At 48.9% G+C, this 24350-nt stretch overlaps 5 protein-coding genes; 1 reads left to right on the forward strand and 4 right to left on the reverse strand.

Moving 5' to 3' along the window:
- Positions 1-106: 106 nt before the first annotated feature.
- Positions 107-3587, reverse strand: GSTUM_00011695001 (uncharacterized protein). XM_002842070.2 has 2 exons: positions 2167-3587; positions 107-2117 (listed from the first exon to the last, which is right to left on the reverse strand). Exons 1-2 carry the CDS (start codon positions 3270-3272, stop codon positions 245-247), a joined length of 2979 nt encoding a protein of 992 aa, XP_002842116.1. The 5' UTR covers positions 3273-3587; the 3' UTR covers positions 107-244.
- Positions 3588-5258: 1671 nt separating this feature from the next.
- Positions 5259-7200, reverse strand: GSTUM_00011696001 (uncharacterized protein). XM_052355842.1 has 2 exons: positions 6710-7200; positions 5259-6653 (listed from the first exon to the last, which is right to left on the reverse strand). Exon 2 carries the CDS (start codon positions 6398-6400, stop codon positions 6095-6097), a length of 306 nt encoding a protein of 101 aa, XP_052211807.1. The 5' UTR covers positions 6401-6653; positions 6710-7200; the 3' UTR covers positions 5259-6094.
- Positions 7201-10403: 3203 nt separating this feature from the next.
- Positions 10404-16411, forward strand: GSTUM_00011697001 (uncharacterized protein; the record flags this gene model as incomplete). XM_002842072.2 has 3 exons in its annotated part: positions 10404-11654; positions 11716-11828; positions 11885-16411. The coding sequence occupies 3 exons, from the start codon at positions 10404-10406 to the stop codon at positions 15498-15500; spliced, it is 4980 nt and encodes a 1659-aa protein (XP_002842118.1). The 3' UTR covers positions 15501-16411.
- Positions 16412-16588: 177 nt separating this feature from the next.
- Positions 16589-18270, reverse strand: GSTUM_00011698001 (uncharacterized protein; the record flags this gene model as incomplete). XM_002842073.2 has 6 exons in its annotated part: positions 17567-18270; positions 17453-17505; positions 17241-17393; positions 17102-17193; positions 16749-17055; positions 16589-16675 (listed from the first exon to the last, which is right to left on the reverse strand). Exons 1-6 carry the CDS (start codon positions 18120-18122, stop codon positions 16589-16591), a joined length of 1248 nt encoding a protein of 415 aa, XP_002842119.1. The 5' UTR covers positions 18123-18270.
- A 2041-nt stretch (positions 18271-20311) lies between these two features.
- On the reverse strand, positions 20312-22999 carry GSTUM_00011699001 (uncharacterized protein). XM_002842074.2 has 6 exons: positions 22941-22999; positions 22674-22849; positions 21387-22615; positions 20727-21330; positions 20603-20676; positions 20312-20553 (listed from the first exon to the last, which is right to left on the reverse strand). The coding sequence occupies exons 2-6, from the start codon at positions 22836-22838 to the stop codon at positions 20466-20468; spliced, it is 2160 nt and encodes a 719-aa protein (XP_002842120.1). The 5' UTR covers positions 22839-22849; positions 22941-22999; the 3' UTR covers positions 20312-20465.
- Between the last annotated feature and the right edge of the window lie 1351 nt (positions 23000-24350).

Consider the following 24350-nt stretch of genomic DNA (forward strand, 5'->3'; position numbering starts at 1 on the left):
TGCGGATAACTTGTTCTATTGAATGTATTAATTTTTATTCAATGAAACACTCTCCATAATATCTATCACAATGACTTTACATAAACGAGGCGAAATGAAATGGAAATTCTTCAGAACCATGTAAACTCCATATTATGCGAAGAAAATACAAACTAGTAACTACAGGGAAACTACATCTCTTTAATGACCTACGTATATTATTACAGTTTGAATTTTAAATCTCCCGAAGGGCCCGTGGCCCTCCTCAGCCGAGCATATAGCTCAGATCTGGCAACCCTCCCACAATCTCTCTGACTGCCCTGTCATCCGCTGACTCTTGGACTTTGCCTTGCGCAACAGCGGGCGTGTCCCACAGATCTTGGTTAGCAGGCTCTGAGATATCCTTAGGAATGGAGAAGCCACTGTTAGGCGTTGGGGGCCCTTCGAAGAAGGATAAATCCCAAGAATCTCCAATGCTAGATCCTGATTTTTGCCCAAAATCGCTCGGGTTCAAGGTAGCAGAAAGTGCCGATGTTGGTTGTATAGCTTGAGCAGACGCCAAAGGCGGTACGGATGCCGGGCCTAGTGTCAGCATAGGTTGAGGGATCAGTGGCGCTGGCGAGGTCGAAGCGTTGAGACTAGTGATATCTTGTGATGAAGCAAGAGCTGGCACCCTTAGTGCTTCTGGAAAGCCGGGAACTCCTGTAGGTATGATTGGCGATTGGACCATTTCGCCCCAATCATCACCTTCATCGCTGTCTTGTTGTGTTTGCACATTAGATATGACAGGGTTCTTTTTGATACCATCAGAGGCGCTTCCGTTCATCGGTGCAGAAATAAAGCTCCCACCGCCCGACATATTTGGAGTTGGAGGAATCGAAAGCCTTGAGCCCTCTCGAGAACCTTCGACTAGACCCGATTGAGAGGTTTTCAGATCTTTCGATTCGGACCAGGCGAGCGAATTAGTGTTTTGATCTATGGGGACATGTGAAGACAATATATTTGATGGGGTTTGGGATTTCGGGGGTTGAGATGACAAGGATTTAAGATCACCCCAGTCATCGATAGCTGTATCAGCTGGCTCGAGTGCTGCTCGAGCTGAGTTGAGCTTCCTATCTGATTCGGATGAGGACTGGGCCGGTGGCATTGGTGCTGGGACAGCGGGCTTGAGGTTTGTTGCCACAGGGGGATTTTGTGATCCAATCGCTGGAGCAACTTTTTTGGGTGCTGAGGAAGAACTCCCTGACACTGCAAGACCTTCGAATGCGCCCCGCTCGTCATAACTGCACGATTGGCTATTTGCAGATGCAGGTGGCGCACTTGCCGATATGTTCTCCAAAGCACTCCAATCATCAAAGCCGGATGCGGAGGCTAAACCGGGTGCTTGCGCATCAGTGGGCAGACCTGCAGGGAGAGGATCTGCTGTGATCGAATTATCCACTGTCGGGGGAAATTCCGGGGCCGGAGCGATGGGGCAATTTTTGGTACCCGCAGTTGGTGAAAGAGTTGGAGATAGAGTGGTTGATGCTGCTGCCATCGAACTCCCAGCTGAATCGCTAGGAGTCGTAGGCGGTGGGGGAGGTGCTGGTGATATTTTGTGGGGGGTTAGTTGGGGCGACAGCGAATGGCTTGTCGAACTATGGAGAATCGTCTTTAATGGTGTAGAAGGTGTTTTCTCATCACCAGGCCGAGGTTGCGTGCTACCCCATCCGAAGTTTGCAACCTGGTTTGATGGAGCAGATCCACCGCCCACCGACTCTAAAGAACTCGGAATCCCAACTAAGGCAGGTTTCGAGAGTAGACTTTGTGTGGAGATAGAAACAGGTCTGGGACCACTTGCCTTGCGAGAACGGCCTCTGCTCGGTAATTGCGGGACGGCTCTCTCCAGAGAGATTGGCTTCTGATCTGAAGTCTTCGAGCTGCTGTCCCCCCATCCAAACATAGCACTCACCCTTTTCCCCCCACCCATCAAACTACCCCCTCCCGAATTTCTGTCCTCTGTCATCCACTTCTCCACAATCTTGTTCACACCTTCCTGCACCTTCGACCCAACCCACATAACCCGAACGTAGTCGTCGTCGCCGCTACGGTTCCTCCTAATGGTCCCGCTCGCCGACAGCCGATACCAGGTTTTTCGGCTATTCAAAAATTAAATACGAACATTAAATAGGGTAACTGCCCACTCACGAATCTGTAGTTGAGATAATTTCCTTGATTGGTGGCGGGTCTGGGCGGCTGGTTGGGATCGGGTACAACTTTGAAACAAGAGAGATATCTATCCCAAAAGAGTCCGGCGGAGGTGCTTTGATTGCAGCAGGAAGTACTGGCTCCGGCATGGAAGCTTGGGGTTCCTCGAATCCCCCCCCGCCTTCCGCTGCGAAGTCCCCAAAATCATCGTCGTCATCACCTTGGTCACTAACAGTAACACTCGTGGAGCCGTCTTTGGGAGAGTTTGCCCCGCAGATCGGCGAGGTGGCCAGATGGGGTTCTAGTGGTGGTGGACTGGCGTTCTTTGAGTCCTCTTGAGTCTTCGGAGGAGTGGGGTCTGAAACGGCCTCCAGAACTGCTTGCAAATTGTCTGCCGAGCTCTGTCCCACATTCTGGGTTTCCCCATCGCTTACCAACTGTTTGGTAGAACTGTTCAGGAGGTTTGCTGCATCAATGAGTTGGTCATGTCTCTCGACATCTGGAGCTTTCACTTCTGCATCGAACGCCCCATCAGGGGTATTATCCCCCACCTCATCTGAGGATAAACCCAGTGCATCGTTCATTCCCTCAATTCGAGGTTCTGGAGTCCTGGGAGTTCTAGGATCCCCCCAATCCGAGCCGGCACCCCACGCATTGACTTCATCGGTAGCTATCGGGTGAAGATTGGCAGTCTTGGGGCCCTCGCCCTTATTGCTACCCCTCCAGTCATCTTCGATTCTTCCTTCTCCCTCTTCCCCCGAATCACCACCCCCCCCTGCCCCTGCCCCCGTGAAATTCTCCGAGCGCAAAGCCCCCCATCCAAAGCTATCTCCATCCTCGACCTGCACTGCCGGAGTGGCATTCGCCCAAGCCAACGAATCAGCAAACCCGTTGTCCCAATCCACCGCCAGGTCCGCTGCCCCAACATCCTGTTTCTCCTCCATAACAGGGGTTATTACTGCCTCTTTCTCTCCCTTCTTCCCCAGATTTTTACCCTCCTCCTCCCCCTCGGCATCCTTCACTCCCGGCGAAAGTTTTCTTCCGGGCCTGTCGTCTTTGTCACCGAGTTTCTCATCATCAGCCCACGGAGATCCCCAATCCTCCATATTGTGTGATGGATGAGCATGTGAGCAGGACGTAGGCTTACTGGCATGAAAAGAGGTTGTTTGGCAGAAGCGGAACGATTCCCGTCGGTATGGGGTAGTCGGAAAATAAGTTGAGGCTCTTGGTGGGGGGTTGAGCTGAGGAACAACTACTAACTTATGCCTTGGCTACTGGTGCGATATTGTCCCCGGCAGCCATTTCAACCGGCCGTGTTGCACTGTACCTGTAGCACTTGTGCCGCGCGTTTCCGGATACTTTTGAAAACGGGTAGTACTGTAACGTTGAAGGAAAAAAAAAAAAAAGTGAGACCTTTGCACATCGCAACAAATAATTTCCTTGATGAAGGACTTCCGTAGGAATTTAGGAAAAAATCTAGAGTGTAGAAAAATAATAATTTGGGTAACAGGCCATTCCCGTAGAAACTGCTGTTTTTCCAAATTTCTACCGTAACTCATCCCACCAAAATGAAATTACACGTATGAAACCTGACAAAGACAAGTAGGAAATCATTTTCCACAGGATCATATCCCGCAGCAGCTCATCAGCTCTCCATTTTGCGTATGAAGAACCATGGCCCAATGTGTCAGGAATTGTGTGGCCTTGGGTCGGTTGACCGGTTTTACTAGTACCGTACGAGTACAGTATACAAGCTCCCACTATAGATGTGTACAGTGCCTTAAACAGATAAATTCTATGATCCAACAGAAAGCTCCCACCATAAATTTCTGAACCCTTCAACTCAAAACTGAGAGGAGGGAGGGAGGGAGGAGTAACAAATGACTTTTATTTATTTTTATTTTTATTTTTACCTTTTCATCATCGAGATCGCTGCATGAAGGAATCCATGTCATGATACCTTGCATCTATCGACTGCCGGTACCCTACCATACCGAACTATCATACAGTACCAGTACGAGTACTCAAGTACAGCACCACGCAGTACAGTGCTGGGCGGACCCATCAATCGATCGAACGCATGGAACGTATGCATGGGCGAAGAGGTAGCTATTTTTTCCCTTTTTCTTTCTTTCTTTCTAGAGTTTGCGAAATGCTAACGAACATTTCACCATACGGTAAACACACTTTATTCGCGACGGACGGAAGGAGGGAAGAAAGAGGAAAAAAGGAAACACCAGATCAGATGTTGCCGGATGAGTTTAAGCGCCGATGGGCATCGAACTGGACCAGAGTAGACATGCTGTGGATGTAGGCTCATCCATCCATCCATCCATCCACTCATCCATCACGCAAGTTGATGAATGGATGAGTTCTAGTATGGGAGAAGAGGGAGAGGGAGATGGAAAAGAAGGGGGAGAACTTTGTTGTCCATTCAAATTATGATACTTTTATTAGAATAAGTATCATGTGAAGCCCGTACTCGTACAGTACGGTACAGTACATGAGCACATTCTAAATACTTCAACTAACTGCCAAATCATGTTCAAGCCTGGATAAATCCAGCTCGTTCCAGTTGGCATCTTCTCATGCCGATGCCTTCGCTCCTTCCCTTCATCATTTCCTCTTGGGAGTGGGAGTAGGGCTAATTGTATTTGTATGCAAAGAGCTAAAGTAGCCCCCCTCCCCTCCGAGATAGTGGGTTGGTGTAGTGTTGATAGTAGCTCCAGCCTTATATCCTGCATGCCATATATCACTATCCTAGAAACCCATCGGGCATATCTATATCGGTACAGGAGGCAGAAGAAAATGGGTAAGACTGGCGGAATCACCGCACATCTGGACCAGTAATGTAGTAGGAAGTGGGGAGAAAGGGAGGAAGATAGCCTTATTCTGCTCTCGGGCTGCCACGTATTATTATTTTCTATGTTGGGGGTTTGGTGGGCCCTGTGGGTGGTTGGAGCGGCAGAGGGGGATGTATGTGCGAGGACGGAAGGGGTTTGAAGTGGAGAGGTGGTTCCCCAAGGTTAGTTAGATGTGCCTTGGAGTACCTGTATCGTGGTGAAGACAGGGTCGGGAAGATGGCTGGTGTAGGGTGGGTGGAGGAAGGCTTGGTTAACCAAAGTCGGCGAATTGGCACATGGTTTCGGTGCATCGAGGCATCGATAGAGACTTTTGCGATTGTTAATTAATTACTGAGTACTTGTCCATGTCCTGTCTGTTATATTTGTCGGCGTTGGAAGGATGGGATCAATCGCACGCAAACAAGTACCATGCCGAAGGGTCCTGGATCTCAGAACGGCGGAAAGTGTGTACAGTGCCTCGGTATGAATGTACAGAAGGTAGGATTCCTGGAATCTGCTCGAGGTAGTGAGAATGAGGACCGGGTGCAAATGTGTTTTCCGTTTCTTGGAAAACTCGCAAGCAGCCGTGGGTGGTGGATGATTGTGATTCCCCGTGTCAGTGTCGTATCAGTGCCCAGAGGAGAAAAGGAAGGGGAAGAATTGAAAGAAGAAAAGAAGAAAAAAAAGACCCACTGATAAAAATGGTGAAGGGAAAAGATATACATGAAACAACGCAGCGTTTAAAGCATTAAGCAGGGCAGAATGGGTTTTCACCAATTGTGTTTTGTCAATTGGTGTTGATTGATATCTGTAGCCATCCTCATAGTGGGGGTGGAAAAATTGTGATCAATATCCGTCCATTGGATCTCAGAGGACCGGGGGACTGGAAACAGCCCAGCTTGATTGAACAAGCGCGCTATCTTGTCGCAAGGGAGCAACAGGATATCGATGCTTGCAGTGATCTCAGTGATGCGCAGGCGGCATGTATGGTAGGCTTTCGCCAAAAGTAGACGTATTTCGCACAAGAATGGTCCGCAAGGCTTGACGAGGGCGACAACGCAAGCCAGTTGCCACAGTGTCCGGTATCATACAGTACCGGTAGAACAACCGTATCTATCATAGTAACTATCAGGATAATAAATTGATATTGAAGTCAACAATACCGATAGCAAACGTACAAGGGATAGTTTTAGAACATGAAATGGAATGGAAGCGAAACCCCCCACGAGAGGTTTCAAAACAAAAAAGACCCCAAAACTAGCAACTTTCATCAAGGGGAGAGATGAGTGGAAAGCCCCGCCCCGCCGTAATGTAACGCATGCCAAGTCAAATACGAGTAGTAGGTTTCCTGACGACGTGCATGAGGGACGAAAGAGAAAAGAAAAAAGCATCCCAGTGCTCTTTCTTACCTCTTTCTCTCGCTCTCGCTCTCTTTCTTTGAAATGAATAAACCCTTTTCTAGTGCAGTGAGTGCATGTTATCGGTATGCACTGATGAGTTGGCAAACTCAGTTGTATTCTGCGCCAAACCCTTCTTGGTGCAAAACACCCACACCCTATTAGTTAACTTATCCAATCGCGGAAGGTAAGATGCCTTTCCATGCGATAGGTTTCCCGGTTTTTTTTTTTTCTTTTTTCTTTTTCTCTCGAGGGGTAAGCAAGGAGGAGGGATGGATTTGGAGAGATATGCTGACCATAAACTGTAGCAGAGGTGCACGATTGTGCTCAAGCACTCGAGTACGGCGGATGAGAGCTTGGTTTGTCTGGATCGTTGGAAGGAAGGGAAGCGAAGTGCAGACAAGCAAGTGGCCATCGAATACTTGTAGTGAGGGGCTCGGTTGTCAGATGAGCCGAAAAACTGACGAACAGCTCGGGAGAACGACGGATGGATCTGCCTGCTGGATGAGGCTGAGCCATCACAGTCTGGGCTTTCGCAACCTTGGCACGGTTACTAGCAGCGGATGAGCTGGAATGACGATAGAAACGGGTTGCCGGGCAACCAATCCTGTGGATCAATTACTCGAGTACTACCGGTACAGTATGATTAACGGACCAGTACCGTGGGGCCATAGAGAGGGATTGGATTTTGGACCGGATGAAGAGATCATAGGTACGATATAGTACCGGTACTTGAGTATGTAGGACTCAGGATGGGCCTTGCCTAGCGGTAGGCACGGTTTGGCGCATGGTGTATGATACAGTACTCGGGTATTCGAGTACAGGTAGATGAATCTTTAAGTTGCCTAAGCAGCTGTTGCAGGGATTGTAACCGCGCTTGGCTCATGGCAACGGGTGGCACCCATCAGGAGACTCGTTGACAGGGACAATGGCCATACCGGTAGTACTTGTACCGGTACGAGTACTGTACAGTACTCGTAGACTAAGCATGTTGCCCACCGGCGGGGGACTCAAGTACCGGTACCACTCGTACTTGTAGCACAGTACGGTACTGTGCCAAAGCGTCGACAATCCCCGACGAGTAGAATTCAAGCCGACGTCAGGTGTTGCCGGGCGGGGTCACGATTGTTGCTGGCGATAAAGATGGTGCTGTGAACCTGAGATAGATAGGGCTACCATACTCGAGTACTGTACTCGATGTTTGCCGCCTTGTTCAAGTCACAGAACAGAACCAGGTGTCACAAAGAGTTGATGCTGGTCTACCACCAGTTGGGATCTGAGCACTTGACGTCTGAAGGCTGAAGGCTGAGGCTGACATCAAAAAAAGTTCCTTAGCCCAACGTTCAGCCAACTGCTCCATCTGTAGACTACTCGTACCGTACAGTTATCGCTGTGCAACCACCCGAGTCTAACTCGTAATTCGGGGCAGGCTGTCAACCCTCAAGCATCAACAGATACAGTAATAATCGGAGGCAAACGGATTCTAAAGGAAGGATGAGCAGGGTTCGTAGGGGAAAGGAAAAACTCTGGGAGGCTTTCCATCCAACCCAGTGGGTCACCATCCCTCAAAGGGCAAAAATAACTGGGTTCATAATGGCGAAAAAGGAAAAAAAAAGACAATGCCAAGGTGCTTGGAAAAAATAGATGCCTGTCGTTTGCTCTGTCACTTTTTAGAAGAAGGGACTAACTGATCTGCAACGGCCCTTCCCCACCTCAATCCATCCGATCCCTGTTCTCCTTACTGCGAGTACGGTACTGTACTCGTACTTGTGTAAATTTATATGGGCATCCCGAACCCCCAGTGAAGCTGTTGATATGGTGTGCGACGCCTACAAGTGGTTAGGGCACAGAAGACACCTCGACAAGAAACCTATCATATCAACACTTGACCATAATAACTATTTCCAAGTATTGATCCCTATGTCAACAGGGTATCAATCGCGGAATATCTTCATGGGTTAATTTCTTGGTAATATAGCGTTCTAGCTGAGCAAGATAAAGGAATTAATATGTGTAGGTGCAGCTGGTTTTGAACTCCATCATAGATTGTCAAGTCTACAGTATGTCACAATCCACCAAGACCATGCTGATAAAAAAAGGGACTGGCAAGTCCTATTTAGGCATGAGTCTATAATAAATTTGGATTATGATAGTGAATTCGTGTGTTTTCGAATTTTTGCCAAGAATGGCCCCGTCTGCTCGAGCAGGAGTCGCTCATCGTGGTTGTGGGGGGGGGGCAGGCGGATGAACCAGCGAGTGCGTGGTACCAACTTTGACAGTGTGCCCGTCATAGCAACCAAAAGTATTCACCGGGCTGACAATGGCCCATTCTTCTCTGTTTCCCCGGCTTCTGGCAGCGAGCACTTTTCAGTGTGCACAGCGTGCGAGTGGGAATATCACATTCGAGCAGACATCCATTTCGCTTTGGGATGAAGTGCAGACCTCACATAATGGGAACATTTGGGGGGTGTAGAGGGTGAATTAATTGGTGGGTGGTGCATTGCGAACACTCTTGCTACCATCATTATTACCGGTATTGATATCTGCGCCAACCTCCCCTCTCCTCCAATCCCACCCCAACTGCTCGTACATCATCTAAGCCAGCACAACGAACCACTCACTGTACGAGCGAGCCTGGCAAAAAAGAACCACCGGCAGTGAACGGAAGAAGAAATCGGGAAAGAGAGAATAGAAAATAATAACAGTAAGTTAAGGATCACTAGCCAGTAGTGATCCAGCCAACAAGTTACAGTACCGGTATTCCACGAGAACGAAGGAACAGGAACGATACAGAAGGAACGAAGGGATCAGGAGAAAGCGAAGAAGGCACAGCAGAAGCAACAGCAAGCCATCACCACCGGCAGTAGCATCACAGCATCACAGCAATCTAAGCCTACCTCAGCATCTCTCTCACCTTTGGCACATTTCCACCCATTCACATTCCCTTCCCCGCCACCCACTCCCCTTTCCATCTCCGACTTTAGTACGAGTACTCGAGTACTGCTCCCTACTGCAGGACTCAGTTACCTTAGTACTGGCTACCCCCCCATTTGTTCCTCTTTCTGAGTGTAATCTTCGCCATCGCCATTTCTCATCTCGGGTTGCGCTGACTGAGAGGGAGGGCGTTCGCCTCGCGGGATACATTTTTTTTGCTGGTCGAGATCAACTTTTTTCCTCTCCCACTCTTACCCCCCCCTCCATCCGAAGTCCTTACCTTACCCACCCTATCCCCACTACACCCACTACACCTTATTCTCAACTACCACGAGAAAAGAAGGAAAGACAGGGAGAAAAAGGAAAGATAGAAGTAGAAGTAGAAGAAGAAAAAGAAAACTTTCTTTCTCTCCTTCTCCATCTATCCATCTTTTGAAAGTCCCTCTATTTCCGCGTTTTCGCACGCTACACTTCAACTGCAAACTGCACTAAGTTACTACTTTACCCGCTCCTGGGAAAGAGGTTACTCAACTTTTAGTTTTTTTCTTTCTCTTTTTTCTCTTTTCCAAGATCGGCATACTTTATAGCAACAGCTACAGTACCATATCTCATGGACACATGAAGGTTTCCGAGTCTTTCTCCCCTTCGACTAGCCGTATGCATTCCCGCTTCTCTATGGTTTAATTATGAAGAACTTATTCTGTTTTTGTTGATCCCTCCGCCGCGCGGCTCTGTTATCTCCTGCGTGTGCCTTGCTTTTCCTGTTTTTGTTGTGCTGCGTTGCCAGCGTGGCAGCAGGTTGAGCAGAAAGAAAGAAGCGCACCCCACACATCGGGAAAAAGCACGAGGCAAGGCAGGAGCAAAGCAGAGGCATACCAAGCGCCGGCATTGTTGCTCTTTTTCGTTACCGTATTTTTCTGCTACATCAGCTAACCACCACTGATTCTGTCTTGTAGCCCCCCCTCAACCTCCATCTCGAACTTCTTCTCCCATCCCTTCTCAACCCACTCAAGCAAGCACGTCGGCTCCCCCATCTCCGTCTGCCACTCCACCACCGCAAAATATGACGATAGCCCAAGGCCGGCATCCGTCCTTGAAGCATCGGCCCAGTTTGCCTGTTTCTGCCTCCGCTCCTTCTGGTCAACTACCTTTGCTTTCCGGCGATTCATACATCTCTTCTGTTCCTTCTGCTTTCGTTGGCCAAACCACATCACTTGCCGAGTTAGCGCATCTGGTCAAATTACAATCTTACCAGGAACACAAACACTTTCAGAGCCGCATACGTCTGCACAAATCATTAGTATCGAGTGCTGTTTCGGCGCGGTTAACTAGGTCAGGTGAACTTTGCCATAAAGCATTAGTTGATTACTTCAAATCCGATCAGAAATCTGATTTCGCCACCCTGTACAATGCGCTTCATGATGTTAGGAATTCATGTGAGGCGACGCGCCGGTTCGCTATGCTCGAACCCGAATTGGATTCGGCAAAGCCCTCAAATTCTTCCGACGACAACGAAGGCCCTAGAGGTTTGACGTCTTTTCTTCATGAGATTCCGGTCCAGGCACGGGACACTATACTCTCATTCATTTCAATGATCAGGTCTAGCCCAACATTTCTTGCAAATCGCCTTGCTCGTCTTACGAATTCTGAGTTGGAGAGCTTGGTCCGACATCACTATCAACCGAACCCACAGGAATCCATCCTTCCCCAGCAGGTGCCTAGACGTGGCAATGCGGCCTCTAGAAATACCACCTCCCAAATTCCCGTACCTAGTCCAGTAGAGCGACTTCTTGCTTTCCACCGCAATGACCCATTATACACCATATTACACACAATATTTGCGAACTCTACAGGGCCTGATTCTGCGGAGGACAGACGGCGAACAGATGTTTGGGCTACTACTTGCGCTAAGTTAATATGTGAGAATAAGGGGGAATCTTTCCTGTTGGTTGTTATGGATTCGTGGGCAGCGATGCGGGAATGGCCCGCCAAAGCCAACTTGGAAATTTGTTTGATGAACCTTATCCAGGAGGGATCATTTCTGGTGGATGAAAATAATGGTGGTTCTCAAGCGGATCTTCGTGGAAAGCAGGACCTTCTTGCAGAAGAATTTTGGATTAAGGCGGAGAAGAAATTGCTTGAGGTTTTGGACGACGAGCCCAGCGCTGGAGGAATCCCGGAAGGCATCCTCGAATTGGGACATGCTATCTTACAGAAAATTGATGATCCAAAGAAGCAACGCCAAGCAGAAATTATTCTTGTGGCGAAATGGTTCTTCCAGCGGTTTTTGACCAATGGAGTCGCTTACCCAGAGGTATGTATGGTGATCACCCTTGTGGGGGTGGTTGGGATCATGTAGCTAACGGATCCACCAGTACTACGGGATTATGACAGGTCATCATATTAGTGAACACGCTAGGTTAAAGATTTTGCGACCAGTTTTGAAAAAAATATACAATCATGCGGTTGGCGTTGTCTTTGGTGACTGGTAGGTTGATTCTAGATTTATTGCTCCGGGAAATGTAACTTACTGAGCGTATTCAGGAAAACCAATAATCCCGTGGAGCCTGTGGTTCGGAGCCATATTGAGAACTTGCTTGGCAGGTTTCGAAACCCACACCCCAGCGATTCAACACCTGTTCTTCTCCCAACTAAGGCCATCACTTCTCCTCGAGAAACAACAGAGGTTCAGCCATTCATTGTACTATGCCCAGCAGACATTGTCACCCTTTATCGAGCGTTGTATCCGCAGGGTTCATCTGCTATGGTAGAAGGACGTGATATCCGGGGAACCATGGGCAGCAGATCATCCTCTCGGCAGATATTCGGCAAGTCTCCGAATGCCGTATTTGAGATCGGTTCAGGTTCGGTCCTTAGTGGATCTGGTTCTTCTGTTACTAGTGAATCAGCATCGATGACTTATCCTTTACTCGAACGATCAAGCTTTCCGGATGACAGACGGTCGTTTACATCCGTTCCTTTGGCGTCACCATCATCCTTTTCTTTCAACACCCAAACCTTCCACCCATCTAGTTCGGACCCGAACTCTTTAGAGAAATTTGGCTTGGAAGTTAGATCAGCTGTCGAGGCAATGATGGGCAGACTTGGACCTGATGTTACATCTGGAAAATGTCATCCCTGCGCTGAAAAGTGGGCGGTTATCTACGTCTCCCCGGACGGAAAGGAACTAAGTTTGAGGATGCGGAAAGATTGGGATGAGGATGACGATGATGACGATGACGAAGGGCACAATAGCGATAGTGAAGACGAGGCGCCGCTTGAGGTTTCGGGCCTTGACAGAGTTTATAATCAACTTAAAGAGTCAGTCATGAAGTTGGTGGCCGAGTTCGAGATTCCCGAGGAGCCGGTCTCCGAGAATCCCAAGTTCAGTAATAGGCCGTCGGCCGCGAAAGCCAACAGTGCACCCAGTGTTCCGACTATTCCAATTGTTGAAACAGTTCCAGAGACTAAGCTAGATCCCAGTAATCCATTCCATCCCCAGAGCAATCTAACAGCGATGATTACGGCGGGCCAATCAAAGGCACCAGCTCCAGACCGCTCACGGGGCGCTGCTCTCAAGGACAATCTTGATAAACCTAAGCAGCGTGCCCAAACACCACCCTCACTCCTTTTCACTATGCTTCAGGCTGCCTCCACGCAATGTTTGGCCAGAGGAGACTATGTTTCTTCACAGCAATATCATCGGGCGGTATTTCAGGCTCGGAAACTTCCCCCGTCACTTCAGCGTGATGAGTATGCCCCATTGCTTCACATCTTTTCGAGAGATCCCCGCGATTCAATAGAGAGATCAGCAGCTGGGATTGAGGAATGCGAAGCATGGTTTGTTTGGCTTACCCTTGCCCAAGAGCGACATGAAACCGCTGTGGACGAGATGATGCGTAAGATCAAGGATCTTCGTGACAAGATGTGGTATGTCACGGATGTGCGCAATTCGGCAGCATACGATGAGGCTCGCAATGTCGCCTTGGCCCTGAAGAAGATGGGTATGCCCCAACGGCCCAAGACAGACACAAAGACCAAAAGCTCTTCTCGCAATCTCAGCCACCGAATGTCGGCTAGCAGCTTCTCGCTTTTGAAATCGGATACTCTGATCGACATCCTTGCTGCCCAGCCAGAGCACGGAGGACTCAACAAGCTGAGTGATGAGCAAGCAAGCATGACCTTCGAGTACCTTAGCAGATATTCAGTTGAGAACTTTTGCAAGGGGGAAGAGAGGATTCACCGCTTTTGCCTTGAGATCGATAAATGTGTTACTAAACTTGTTGGCGATGGGATACTTGATGGCCCCGTTCTATGGTCGAGTGAGCTATTTTCCCGGGACGACCGAGAAATGGCTATTAACCGCCAGAAGGGCGAACTCTACTTGGCAGGTGTGGGTACCCTAAGTGTGTCAGGAGATGATGATCATGAGGATGGGCGTGTTAAGCGCGGCCTGGATATGCTTCGAAGGCCAAGTACCAGTGACATTTTCGGCAGGAACCGGTCTGCAAGCATCGTCAACTCTATCCATGATCTCCCATCGAGCCGTGGTAAAGGAAGGACAAAATCCAATGCCGGCCTTATGGATTCCATTGACAGACAAGATTTGTTTGGCATGCCCAGTCCGGCTTTGCAACCAGAAACTCACAATACCTATTGGTCCCCGTTTTCTTCTCACAGCAATAATTCCAGTTCCGGTAGACCCAAAACTGCACATTCACCAACTTCATTATCCAAATCCTTGGAGACAGTTAACCATCAAAAAAGGAAATTCCTAGGAGAGTTGAAGCAATCACTAACCGGCCTTCTCTTGAGTGACCTTGGTCTGGAGGTCTTCAGCAAGGGCAGTGAAACAGACGGATGGTTTTCGGGTGGCCTAGGTGATGAGTGTATCCAGAGGAAGGAAGAGCAGGAAGAGGCCAAGCGAAAGGTTCCGGAGAAGCAATCATCAAAGAACAGTGGTGGATCTGGCAATAAGAAACTGGCTAGAAAGAAGAGCACCAAAAACGTTCGGAAATCCGCTAACACGGGCACTTTTGAGGCTTTAGGCAAGGAGAAAAAGGGAGAGTTGGCGGCGCCGGTTGCCACTTTAGAAAATGTTGGCCGTGAAGCCCACTCTGGAGAGGAGAACTCATCATCTAGCGATGCCACTGCCCGGACTTCAACCCTTTCCGCTGCTAAGAAAGGCGGCTTCATGGCGTTCCCCTATGGCCATGCCTTCCGGAGGTTACTCATGCAATTTTCTACTCACCCCAACCCATTCCAGAAATTACAAGCTATCTATGAGCTGGAGCTTCTCATAGTTGCATCTCTCTCCGCCCGGTCTCCTTCATGCATGCGCAAGCCTACTCTTCCATCGATGCCCAGTTCGCCGTTTTTGGAGGCTATGGGAGAGGCCTCTTCCAGGATATGTAGTCTACAACTCAACCAGCCAAGCAATATTGAGGAGGCGATGGCCAACCTTGAGGAGAGGAGGTCGAATGTCATGAATAGTGGTGCTGTAGCTTCACCTCTTATGACTCCAAGTGGTGCTCGCTCGCCAACCCATACCGCGGCTCCTAGTGCGGACATGATTGTGGAAGTTTTGCAAGATTTGTTCAGACAAGCAGAAATTCGACCCAAAACGTTATTCCGTGATTTGCAGTTTGTCGCCGCCTTCGTCCCCGCTTCTATTTTGGACAGGACCGCCATTGGGAAAGCGTTCTGGGACACCGGATTGGCAGCCCTCGGATTAAAGCAGGACGTCTGTAGGACCATGGCTGAGATCGCAGATGAGATTGTAGCCAAGGATACCACTCAGCGAGAATCAGAGTCTGGCAAGGAGAAGGGCAACAAAGGCGAGAACAAGGAGTACAGCCGTTACACAATGCAGGACGCGGCCACAATGTGGAACATCGCGGCAAAGGAAGGCGACCCTGCGGCCCAGCGCGAACTGGCCATCTTCTACCTCACTAACCCAACCTTGCTACCGCGGTCGACCAAACCGCTGTCTAAGCCGAAGGATACGTTCAGGCCAGAGATGATGGTCGCCAAGGGCGAAGATCCCGAGAAGCGGGATCCTGCGACAATGTGCGTTGCTTACCATTGGATGGAATTGTCTGCTCAGGGGGGCGATGAGCTAGCCAGGAAGTACCTCCGATCTCAGCGTGAGGAGTGGTAAAAAAGATCTTCTGTTGCGTTCATCCTATATCGCACTTTTTTCACCTACTTTTTTACTCCCACTTTTCCTTTATTTCCTTCCGTTTAGCACAAAAAGCATTTGAGGTAGAACGTTGGGCTGAAGGCGCTTCTTGTTTTTCTTTCCTTTTCTTCTTACTCGTACTATGTAACAGGCTAGTTTGGTCTAGTCTTGTCTAGGGCTCTTCGTTTTCAAAATTTTCTCAACATTTAGCAATCTCCTTTTAATCCCGTATTTTTAAAAGACAGTTCTCCCTGTTTCATTTTTCACTTCTTCCATCAGTTCGCTAACATTTCCAACAAGATCAACAATGGGGGGAGATGTGGGCAGTTTGTAAGATTCCAACGAGTGTACCGGGGCTTTTTTCTTTTTTTCCCTTGCTTGATATCACCCCCCACTTCATGAATTTTTGTCGCGCTAAATTACCTTGCTGTTATTTACGATACTATTTGTAACTCTTTCCCTCTCCCTCTCTCTATTCTCCACTACCTCTTACCACATTTACCTATCGTTCATCCTTGATGATACCTTAGCTAGCATGAGCACGAGCGGGCGTCGGCGATTCGCGTTTTTTCATTTTCTTGATCTCATTCCTGGGAGTTTTTATTTCTTCCTTTTCCCTCTTACTAACCTACTTACTTTCGTACAAGGCAGCTGACACTTTTTTATTGTACATTGAGCGCCTTTCACCCTACTTTTGGTCCCTTCCCTGTATGATGAACGAATCTCCTTTCATTACTCTACTTTTTTTGGTTTGGTGGGTTGGCGATCAGTTGATTGGTCGGTTGGTTGGTGGATGTGATTAGATAACGGGGTCGAGTGAGTACATGTGATGGGTGAATGGACTGACAAGCGAGTAGGGTGGTGGTAAATAAATGGTATTTTTATTCTCGAGAGGTGGAGGGGCGTGCTCTGCTCGTCCCAGGCAAGAAGTATCCGAAAACAGGGGTTCTTAAAGCAAGGCGAAACATCTGTGCACACGATACAAAATCACGACTCGTATTTTCGGATATCTCTTGCCTGGGGCGAGTATCATAGTGCATGTTGTGCTATTGTATGCAAGATGTGACCTAAAGCTTTGCCAGATGAAACCCATTGACCACCGCAAGAAGCAATTGATGCGCGATAGCAGTCGATGGCGGAAGTCGTAACTGTCCCTACAAATCAAAAAAAAACCACCCGCTGGTATTAGCCTCCTCCCGCCCCCCCCTTTCTCAAAGAAGAACAAACCTCAATAGCCCCTTCAACCTCCACATCCGGCGTTCCAGTGCTCTCCTGGAGCGCGTTCCTAACCCGCCCAACCTCCACCCACTGAGCATCCTCTAACTCAGGATCATGCTTCAAGACAATCTCCTCCCCACCCGGGAGCGCCTCACCGATCGCACCCATCATCAGATTCGCCGGGTACGGCCATGGTTGCGTGCTGTGGATTACCACGCGGCCCACACGCACGCCAGATTCTTCCCAGGTCTCGCGACGCACGGCATCTTCTACTGACTCGGCGGGCTCGCAGAAGCCGGCGAGGGTGGAATAAAAGCTGGCTTATGTTAGTGAGCGTGTGCAGAATCGGGGGGGGGGGGGACTCTTTTGGCCAGCGGCGTTGACGGCCTAAGAGGACTTTGTCGCCGGTGGAGTTTATGATGGCCATTATTACGGTCGGGTCGGTGCGCGGGAACTGGGGATATTAGCGGGAGTGTATGGGAAATGAGGGGGGGGGAGTACTGCGATGTTGTGGATGCCCTTTCGGGAGATGCAGGGTGGTCGCTCGAATGGTGGGCCTTCGGGATCCTTTTGGAATGCCTTGTCGGAGGGTGGGCAGATGCGTTTGGTTCCGGCGTGGACGGAGACAGTCCGGGCGCCGCAGGCTGAACAGAACTGTGGATGTTTTAGCGGCGTTTGCGGGGTATATAGTGGGGTGATGAGGGGTAGAGTACCTGATTGCGATTATTCCAGTCTAGGAGACTTCTTGCTTGGGCTAGTATCGCCGCTATACTCTCACCGCCATCAGCTCCCCACTCCCACATATTTATATGGCACGGGGCAGTTACCATCCGAAGGGACAAGGCTCAAATCCAATCTAACTTTCCTAAACTCTCTTCCTTCCGCCCCCTTCACTGCCTCCTCCTGCACCTTCTCACACTCCTCCTTCAAACTCCCTTTTTCCGTAACATCCAAAGCGAAGCACGGCCCTCCAACATATTTTCCGCCCTCCCCTTCAAACTCAAAGCTCTCCCCACCACCACCACCACCCGTCCCCTCCTCATTCATCCCCAAAAATACCAACGTTGGAATCTCAACCCTAGAATCATAGCCCCTCAAAAACTCTTCCTCCTCCGTGTCAAACGGGTTCCCTACGAGCTCGCGCACAGTCTCGTACCCCACCCACGCAAGCGTGGTCTTGCTCGCCGCGAGCGGCTCCAAGTCCCGCATCAGTAGGAACTTGGACCGCGGCAGCGCGGCGCGCAGGAATGCGGTGCTTGAGCGAAGGAAGGAGACACGGTTAAGCGGGCTGCCGGAGAAGTAGTTTATTATCTCCTGACCGAATTTCCGGGAGAGCATGGAGGTTTTGTGGGATTCTGTTGTGGCGGTGTAGGGTTGGGTCATTTTGTAATGTAGTACTCGTGCTCAAGTAGTGTGGAATGTAGTGGTGGTTGGGGAGGGGGAGAGGGAGTGGTAGGGGGAGTGGTAGGTACCGGTACCGGTATATACACTACAGGTAGCACCGTCGACCAAGGAGTACCCGAGTAGAAGATCACGGATTGGTGGTGGTGGTGATGCAATTGGGGCGAGATCTACAAAATGTTAACGGGATCTCTCTTTTTTTTTGGGGGGGGGGGGATTGGTGGATTGGTAATCAGGTGTAGAGATCTTAACCCCGCGATTTTGATATGATACGATACAATGTCATGATACCTGAGCATGATAATATGATACAGAATATCCCACGTGATCCCAGTCATGGGTGGTCACTCGACGGATAAGGATCTCATCTGTTCCCCCGAGCACATCATCGCCTTGAGCGCTTCACCGATATCATTTAATTTACCATACTCACGTTCTCGACCGCACCACTGGGGAGCGCCCTTGTTCTTCTCGTTGTGCCCCCCCGATTGTTCCTCAGCATGTATGATAATATATCATGCCCAATGCTCAGTTCACGACTGCTCTATGAAGGCATGGTGTGAACCGGGTATCAGACCTGCTCACCCATAATATCGTAAATGACCAGTCCGGGGTGCCCACCCTCACCGCCACACCGGAGTGGGGGGGAGGGGAGGCTTAGTTTCGCCTTATTTTGACTTACTTTCAGGTGTCGCTCTTATTCGGTACGGTACGCTCCGCAGAACCGGCTTATCGCCGGTCGCTGCGCTGTAAAAGGATTCTTGCGGTGGTTATAGCTTATCGGAGCCGCCTTCCTCGTGATGACTCGCGCCATCGGCAGGATCCCAATAGCTCGATTTCGCTCGTGGTGGGATTGATCATCCGGGGTCCCTAATAGGTCGTTTCTATAGATCTGGGTGGTAGGGAGGGTAAAGATTTGTGGGTCTAACCATAAGGTAAAGGCGGAGAGGCGAAAATGACCGGGCGAGTGTCGCAACGCCTCACTTGCAGTTACAACCATAATTATTATATATTAAGTGGATGCAAAGATGTTATCCCCGACGGGCCGCGCATGGGGCACAACACCAACCCGCGTACGCTGCGCGGAAAGTGAGTTGAGCGCGAGGGAATGGCAAGAGCTGCTCCCGTCGCGGGAATACAGTATGTCGATCCCAACACTTTAGACAGAGCGAGAAAAAACACTGCCCTCGTATGCTGGTGAAGGAGTTTGTCCGAGGGATAGGTAGCCAAGCTCCCGGCAGGACGGAAAGACGCCAACCCCGGCAGGTCGGGTCGGCAAACACGAGCGAACGAGATCTCCTCTCCGTTTGCTGGTGATGGAGGGCGTATGAGGAACTGGCAAAGTTTGTTACTGGGATGGGAAGGCGTCGGTTGGCCCTGACGTGCTGAACAAATCCGAAGGGAATACTTCTCTCGTTTGCTGATGGAAGGCTGATCGCACGCGGGGGGGTAAAGCCACTGCTCGAGCGGGAAGGCTTAGATTATAGAGTTTTCCCCCTTCCCCTTTTGTATGGTACTTTTTTTTTTTTAAAAGAAAATTTTCTTCTTCGTCTCCCTACACTTACACCCCCTCTATGGACGCCAAGGATTCCTGAATGGCGATCATTGACACCGGATGGCCAGGGATGCTAGGATACCATATACGATACAATGTTATTCTACTCGGGGTGTCGATAAGCGTCCCACATTTCATCAGTGCAAATCTCGCGTGGACGCAGAAGCGGCTATCCCTTCCGAGTTTCGTTCACAGCTTCGGGCATATGGAAGGGATATTGTCTTAAGGTTGTTGGTGTGTGTGGTGAATTACATACGCACCAGACCTAAAGCCTTGTCAAGAGTGATGGGCAACAAAAGAGGTGGTGGCTACCATATGATACAACGAGATGTCGGCACAGGCATAGTGTGTATGATGATACCTTCCGTGAATCGTGAGGCGGAAGTTGTGAGTGATCGGCTCGGGCTAACGCGTGCTCGTTAGTGAAGGTGGATTAGAGGAACCAATGACCGAATCAAGTTGAGGAAAGTATGATAGCAGCCTACAGTGCTTGGTCCTAGACAATTGCTTTTACAAGCTTCAAGCCAAAATGGGATCTAGGAAGCCCCCTCAATTCGTGACAAGTTAGTAGTCAAGTTACACTGAACCGATCCAAAGAATACGGATCCTATAAAAATAAGGTAAAATCTATCCTTTGCAAGTTAAGCCTTCGCGAAATAGCTAATCTATATAAATCATACAAGCCCTGAGGTATAGCCTTCAAACACCATTAAACCATTAGATTCAGCTGTTTTCCCAAACTATCTTGCTGGCATCTCGCAGCTGCTCGCCTAACAAACCTCATTGCCAAAGATCCTAGCATAAATTCCAAGCGCTTTGATAGTGAACGTAAATTTATAGTTCGGGTACGAGATCATACTACAATTATTAGCCCAAAACAAATCAAAAAGGTCAAAGATGGACTAACCAGCTCTTGTTAAAAACACCTTCAATCGCCTCTTGCAGCCATTCGCCATTCGGTTGTTGGCGTCGCATGATCAACTGTAGAAATTAGCGTCTCCCCAACGAGCCCAATAGAACTGTGTGCTTACCTTGATTCCCCTTTCAATTGGCCCACGCTCCTTGTATCCAGCGTTCATCAAAGCAATCACTGCCCAAGCAGTATTCACAACTTGGGTCTCCTTATGCTCGGTATAGATACCGGTCTCACAGCTCTTGTAGCTCTCGCCCCACCCCCCATCATCTCGTTGCTTGCTCAACAGGAATTCAACCGCTTTTCTCATCGTCGGGCTGTTCTCGTAGGTTTCGCCTGTGCTCTTCAAGGCCTCGGTGGCAAACATAGTGGCATACGTGAAACAAATACCCCAGCTCCCGTACCAACTTCCATCCGGTTCCTGGGCCTTCTTGATGTACTGGACGGTCCGTCCAACAACATTCTCAATCCTCGTCCTTCGTGGATGATTGGGGTAGGTCTTGACGAACTGCTGAAGACCCATAATGGTTGCGGTCGAGCATTCAGGATACGGATATTCCACCATGATACGGCCGAATACTTCGGCAGCATTGAGGGATTCCAGCCATGGGCCAGCACGGATAAGTTCGTAGCTGGCGAATCCGCCATTGGCATTCTGCATGGTGAGAAGGACTTCGACACTATCTTGAAGGCGCTCGTCAGAGACCAACTTTGGCATACCGCTAATGATCATTACTGTCAGCTTTTGTCTACTTGAACTTAAAGTGGGGAACTATACGGGACGTCCTGAAGTAGAAGAACTGATTTAAGTCCCTCGGCGGTGGTATCACAGACAGTGTATCCTTGCGCCCTCTTACTAAATGGCCAGGCGCCTTTACGTTGCTGGCGATAAGAGAAATCCTTCTCCTTCGGCTCCTCCCTAATTTGCTGAGTATCGAGAAACTGCAATGCCTTGATAAGCATATCCCTATACTGGGGATCTTCACCGAACCCGCATTCGATAACACCCTGAATGAGAAAGCTTGTATCCCAACATTGTACGCCATCAGTACCGTTGGCCAACATCCCTTCGTTCTTCATCCATAAAAAGTCCTTAATTGTCTCCCGGTGCATATTTACAGCATGGCTCTCGCCTTCTGTGAAGTAACGCGCGACAAAGTTCAGGGGATTGTTCACAGGCCCGAGGCAGCAATAGTCAGAATTCTCGTCCTCAAGCTTGATGAGTTTGTAGACGTGATTACGAGCAATCTCCTGCAGTTTGCTGGGGCAAATCCATTTCCCCCATACCGCCAAGATCTCATTCAACGCATCCAAAGCCTTAGTGTGCGGATGGTAGATGTCCTTCGGGGCAACCGTGTTCCTGTGTAGGGAGAAATCAATCGAATCATAGGATTCAACATACAATTCTTTCCGGAGGGCGATTGTAATATCATCAACAGGCCGAGCCTTCTTCAACGAGTAGAGATAGGACATAGCCAAGAAGACTTGCCGATTATGTACCCACCACCTCCAGGGATGAAATGGCACCCAATTCGGCAGTAGCCACAACTCTGGTGGGATTGGATTCACACCCTCCCACCTGTAGCATCCCATCAACGATAGCATGACCTTCCCCCACAGTGGAGATTGCAAGGCTCCTCCAAGAGAATGAAGTGTCTTCCGTGCCCTGATACAAACGGGGTGATCTGGTGACATCCCAACGATACGAAGAACCACGTAGTTGAGAGCGGTACCAAAAACAGTTGATTCGCCCTCAATGTGTAATCCCCAACCTCCATCCTCGGGGTGTGCCCGAGCAGCAAGATAGCGTTGTATTTCAATCCTCCACTCTTCCGGGATTTCGCTATTAGTAACAAAGTAGGCAATCATAGTTGCTGGTAGAAGAAACATTGGGCCACCGTATTCACATGCCCATTGCCCCTCGGAGAGTTGAAGCTTGGAGAAAAATGACAGGCCATTTCGTGCAGCATCCAAGGGTGTACCCGGTGTTGGTAATATGGGGAGGTCCTATACACAAATCAGATACCAGCGACGAAAAAAAGGGGAGAAGGGACATGAGCCATACAGTTGGGAGACCGAGATGGTACTTATCGGCAACAGACTGAGGCCATGCAGCAACTTCCTCGTCAGTCTTAAGGTAATGCCATGTTTGACGGCCATCCTCTGTCTTGAGACGCCAACGAGCAAGCTCAGTGGTAGGGAGATCCCCTTGAACGGTTTTGCTATACATTGTTTGGGTTCCTGGAATAGGTTGAGATGATTCAATGTTAACACTCGGATCAGGGGGATATATATCAACGGTAGAAAAACAAACGGAAGCAAGAACTCGTACAATGTATCTTATCGTGCGTTACGGGTGGGGAGAAAGCATGGAAAGGTCCTGTCGTCCTCGGACAATAGGGGATCTACAGGGGTATGGTGAGGGACCTGTGTAGCTGGAGCATGCGGACATCTATACAGGTTTAGTAATAACATGTTCATGTGCCAAGCATCGTATTAATACAGGATAATGTCCTAGGAATTGACGGTTAACTGTATGCGCCAAGGAAATTAACAGTCATTAATATGTCTTAGAAATTCATCAACCTCCACAAAAAGCTCAACCTACTTTTAAATCCAAATATCTCCTTGAAAACTTGAGATACTTTATTTTCTCTCTGAAAGTGTGCAGTGCATCACATACTTTGTCATCTAATAAAGCCATAATTCCCATGGGAGTGGTTGTTGAAAATCCTTCGGGGATTGAACCTGCTCCACATTTTTCTTGAAAAACGCTCGGGCTACAGATGTCTCTCACCATATCCAGGTACTGTACCGGGCTTACCCGGCCCGAGAAACCATGCTCCTGGCATCCCGGCCAGAAAAACTCCGGATAAGCTTTGGCAAGGCATTAATTAATAGCACTCACGCTTGGAAATGAAACCGGAAACGGAAGTGATGGTAGAAGCAGATAGCTCAATTGATGTATTGCATGCACAATTACTCGTACTCGAATGTACCAAAAGACGTGACGAACAGGGGTACAGTACCTGGCGAGCAAAAGTGAAAGCGTCAAGGTAGGGTAACGTAAAGTGGTTATGTTCCTCACCGCATTGTATTCGTCACGGCCACCACAAGAAAACGCTAAGGCCGGGTAGCCAGCCGACTCTTATGAAATTTATTACCGTATTCCGACATTTAACTCCAAGACTGGTACAGAAACTCTATCATACCACTAGTTTAATTATCTTGCTCGCTTTTCCTTTCTGTTACCATTGCATTATGCAACACCGTTGTCGACTTTTCCTTTTTTCTTAAATACCGTATATATTATATATTGTTTTAGCCTACCTCCCTATATTAGCATAAATAAAGACCCTATGGACCCTCGGGGGCAGGAACTATCAAGAAATACAACACCAATCAGGAATTATAACACAAACTACTCCCGAGACCCTAAAGTGATATTTCATGAGTTCAGTTTTTTTCTTCTCCTCCGAGACTAGTGTAGCAATTCTCAATTCATTTGCGGTGGATTATTCTTAGTTTAAAGCCCCAGCACCACGTCAAGGTGATAATCCTAGCTGGGGTACCTAAATAACGCCCATGTCAGTAGGCCAACAAGTTGGCAACCCGTTAGAACAAAAATCAAGGGAGGGGAGAAAGAAAAAAGAAACACAAAGCATCGCAGAACAAAACATAGGAAAATAAAACAGCAAAACAACTACTACTTCTCAAAAGCTGGAAGACAACACATCCTGAT

Source organism: Tuber melanosporum (assembly GCF_000151645.1).
Source record: "Tuber melanosporum whole genome shotgun sequence assembly, scaffold_9, strain Mel28".
Taxonomy (NCBI): Eukaryota; Fungi; Ascomycota; class Pezizomycetes; order Pezizales; family Tuberaceae; genus Tuber; species Tuber melanosporum.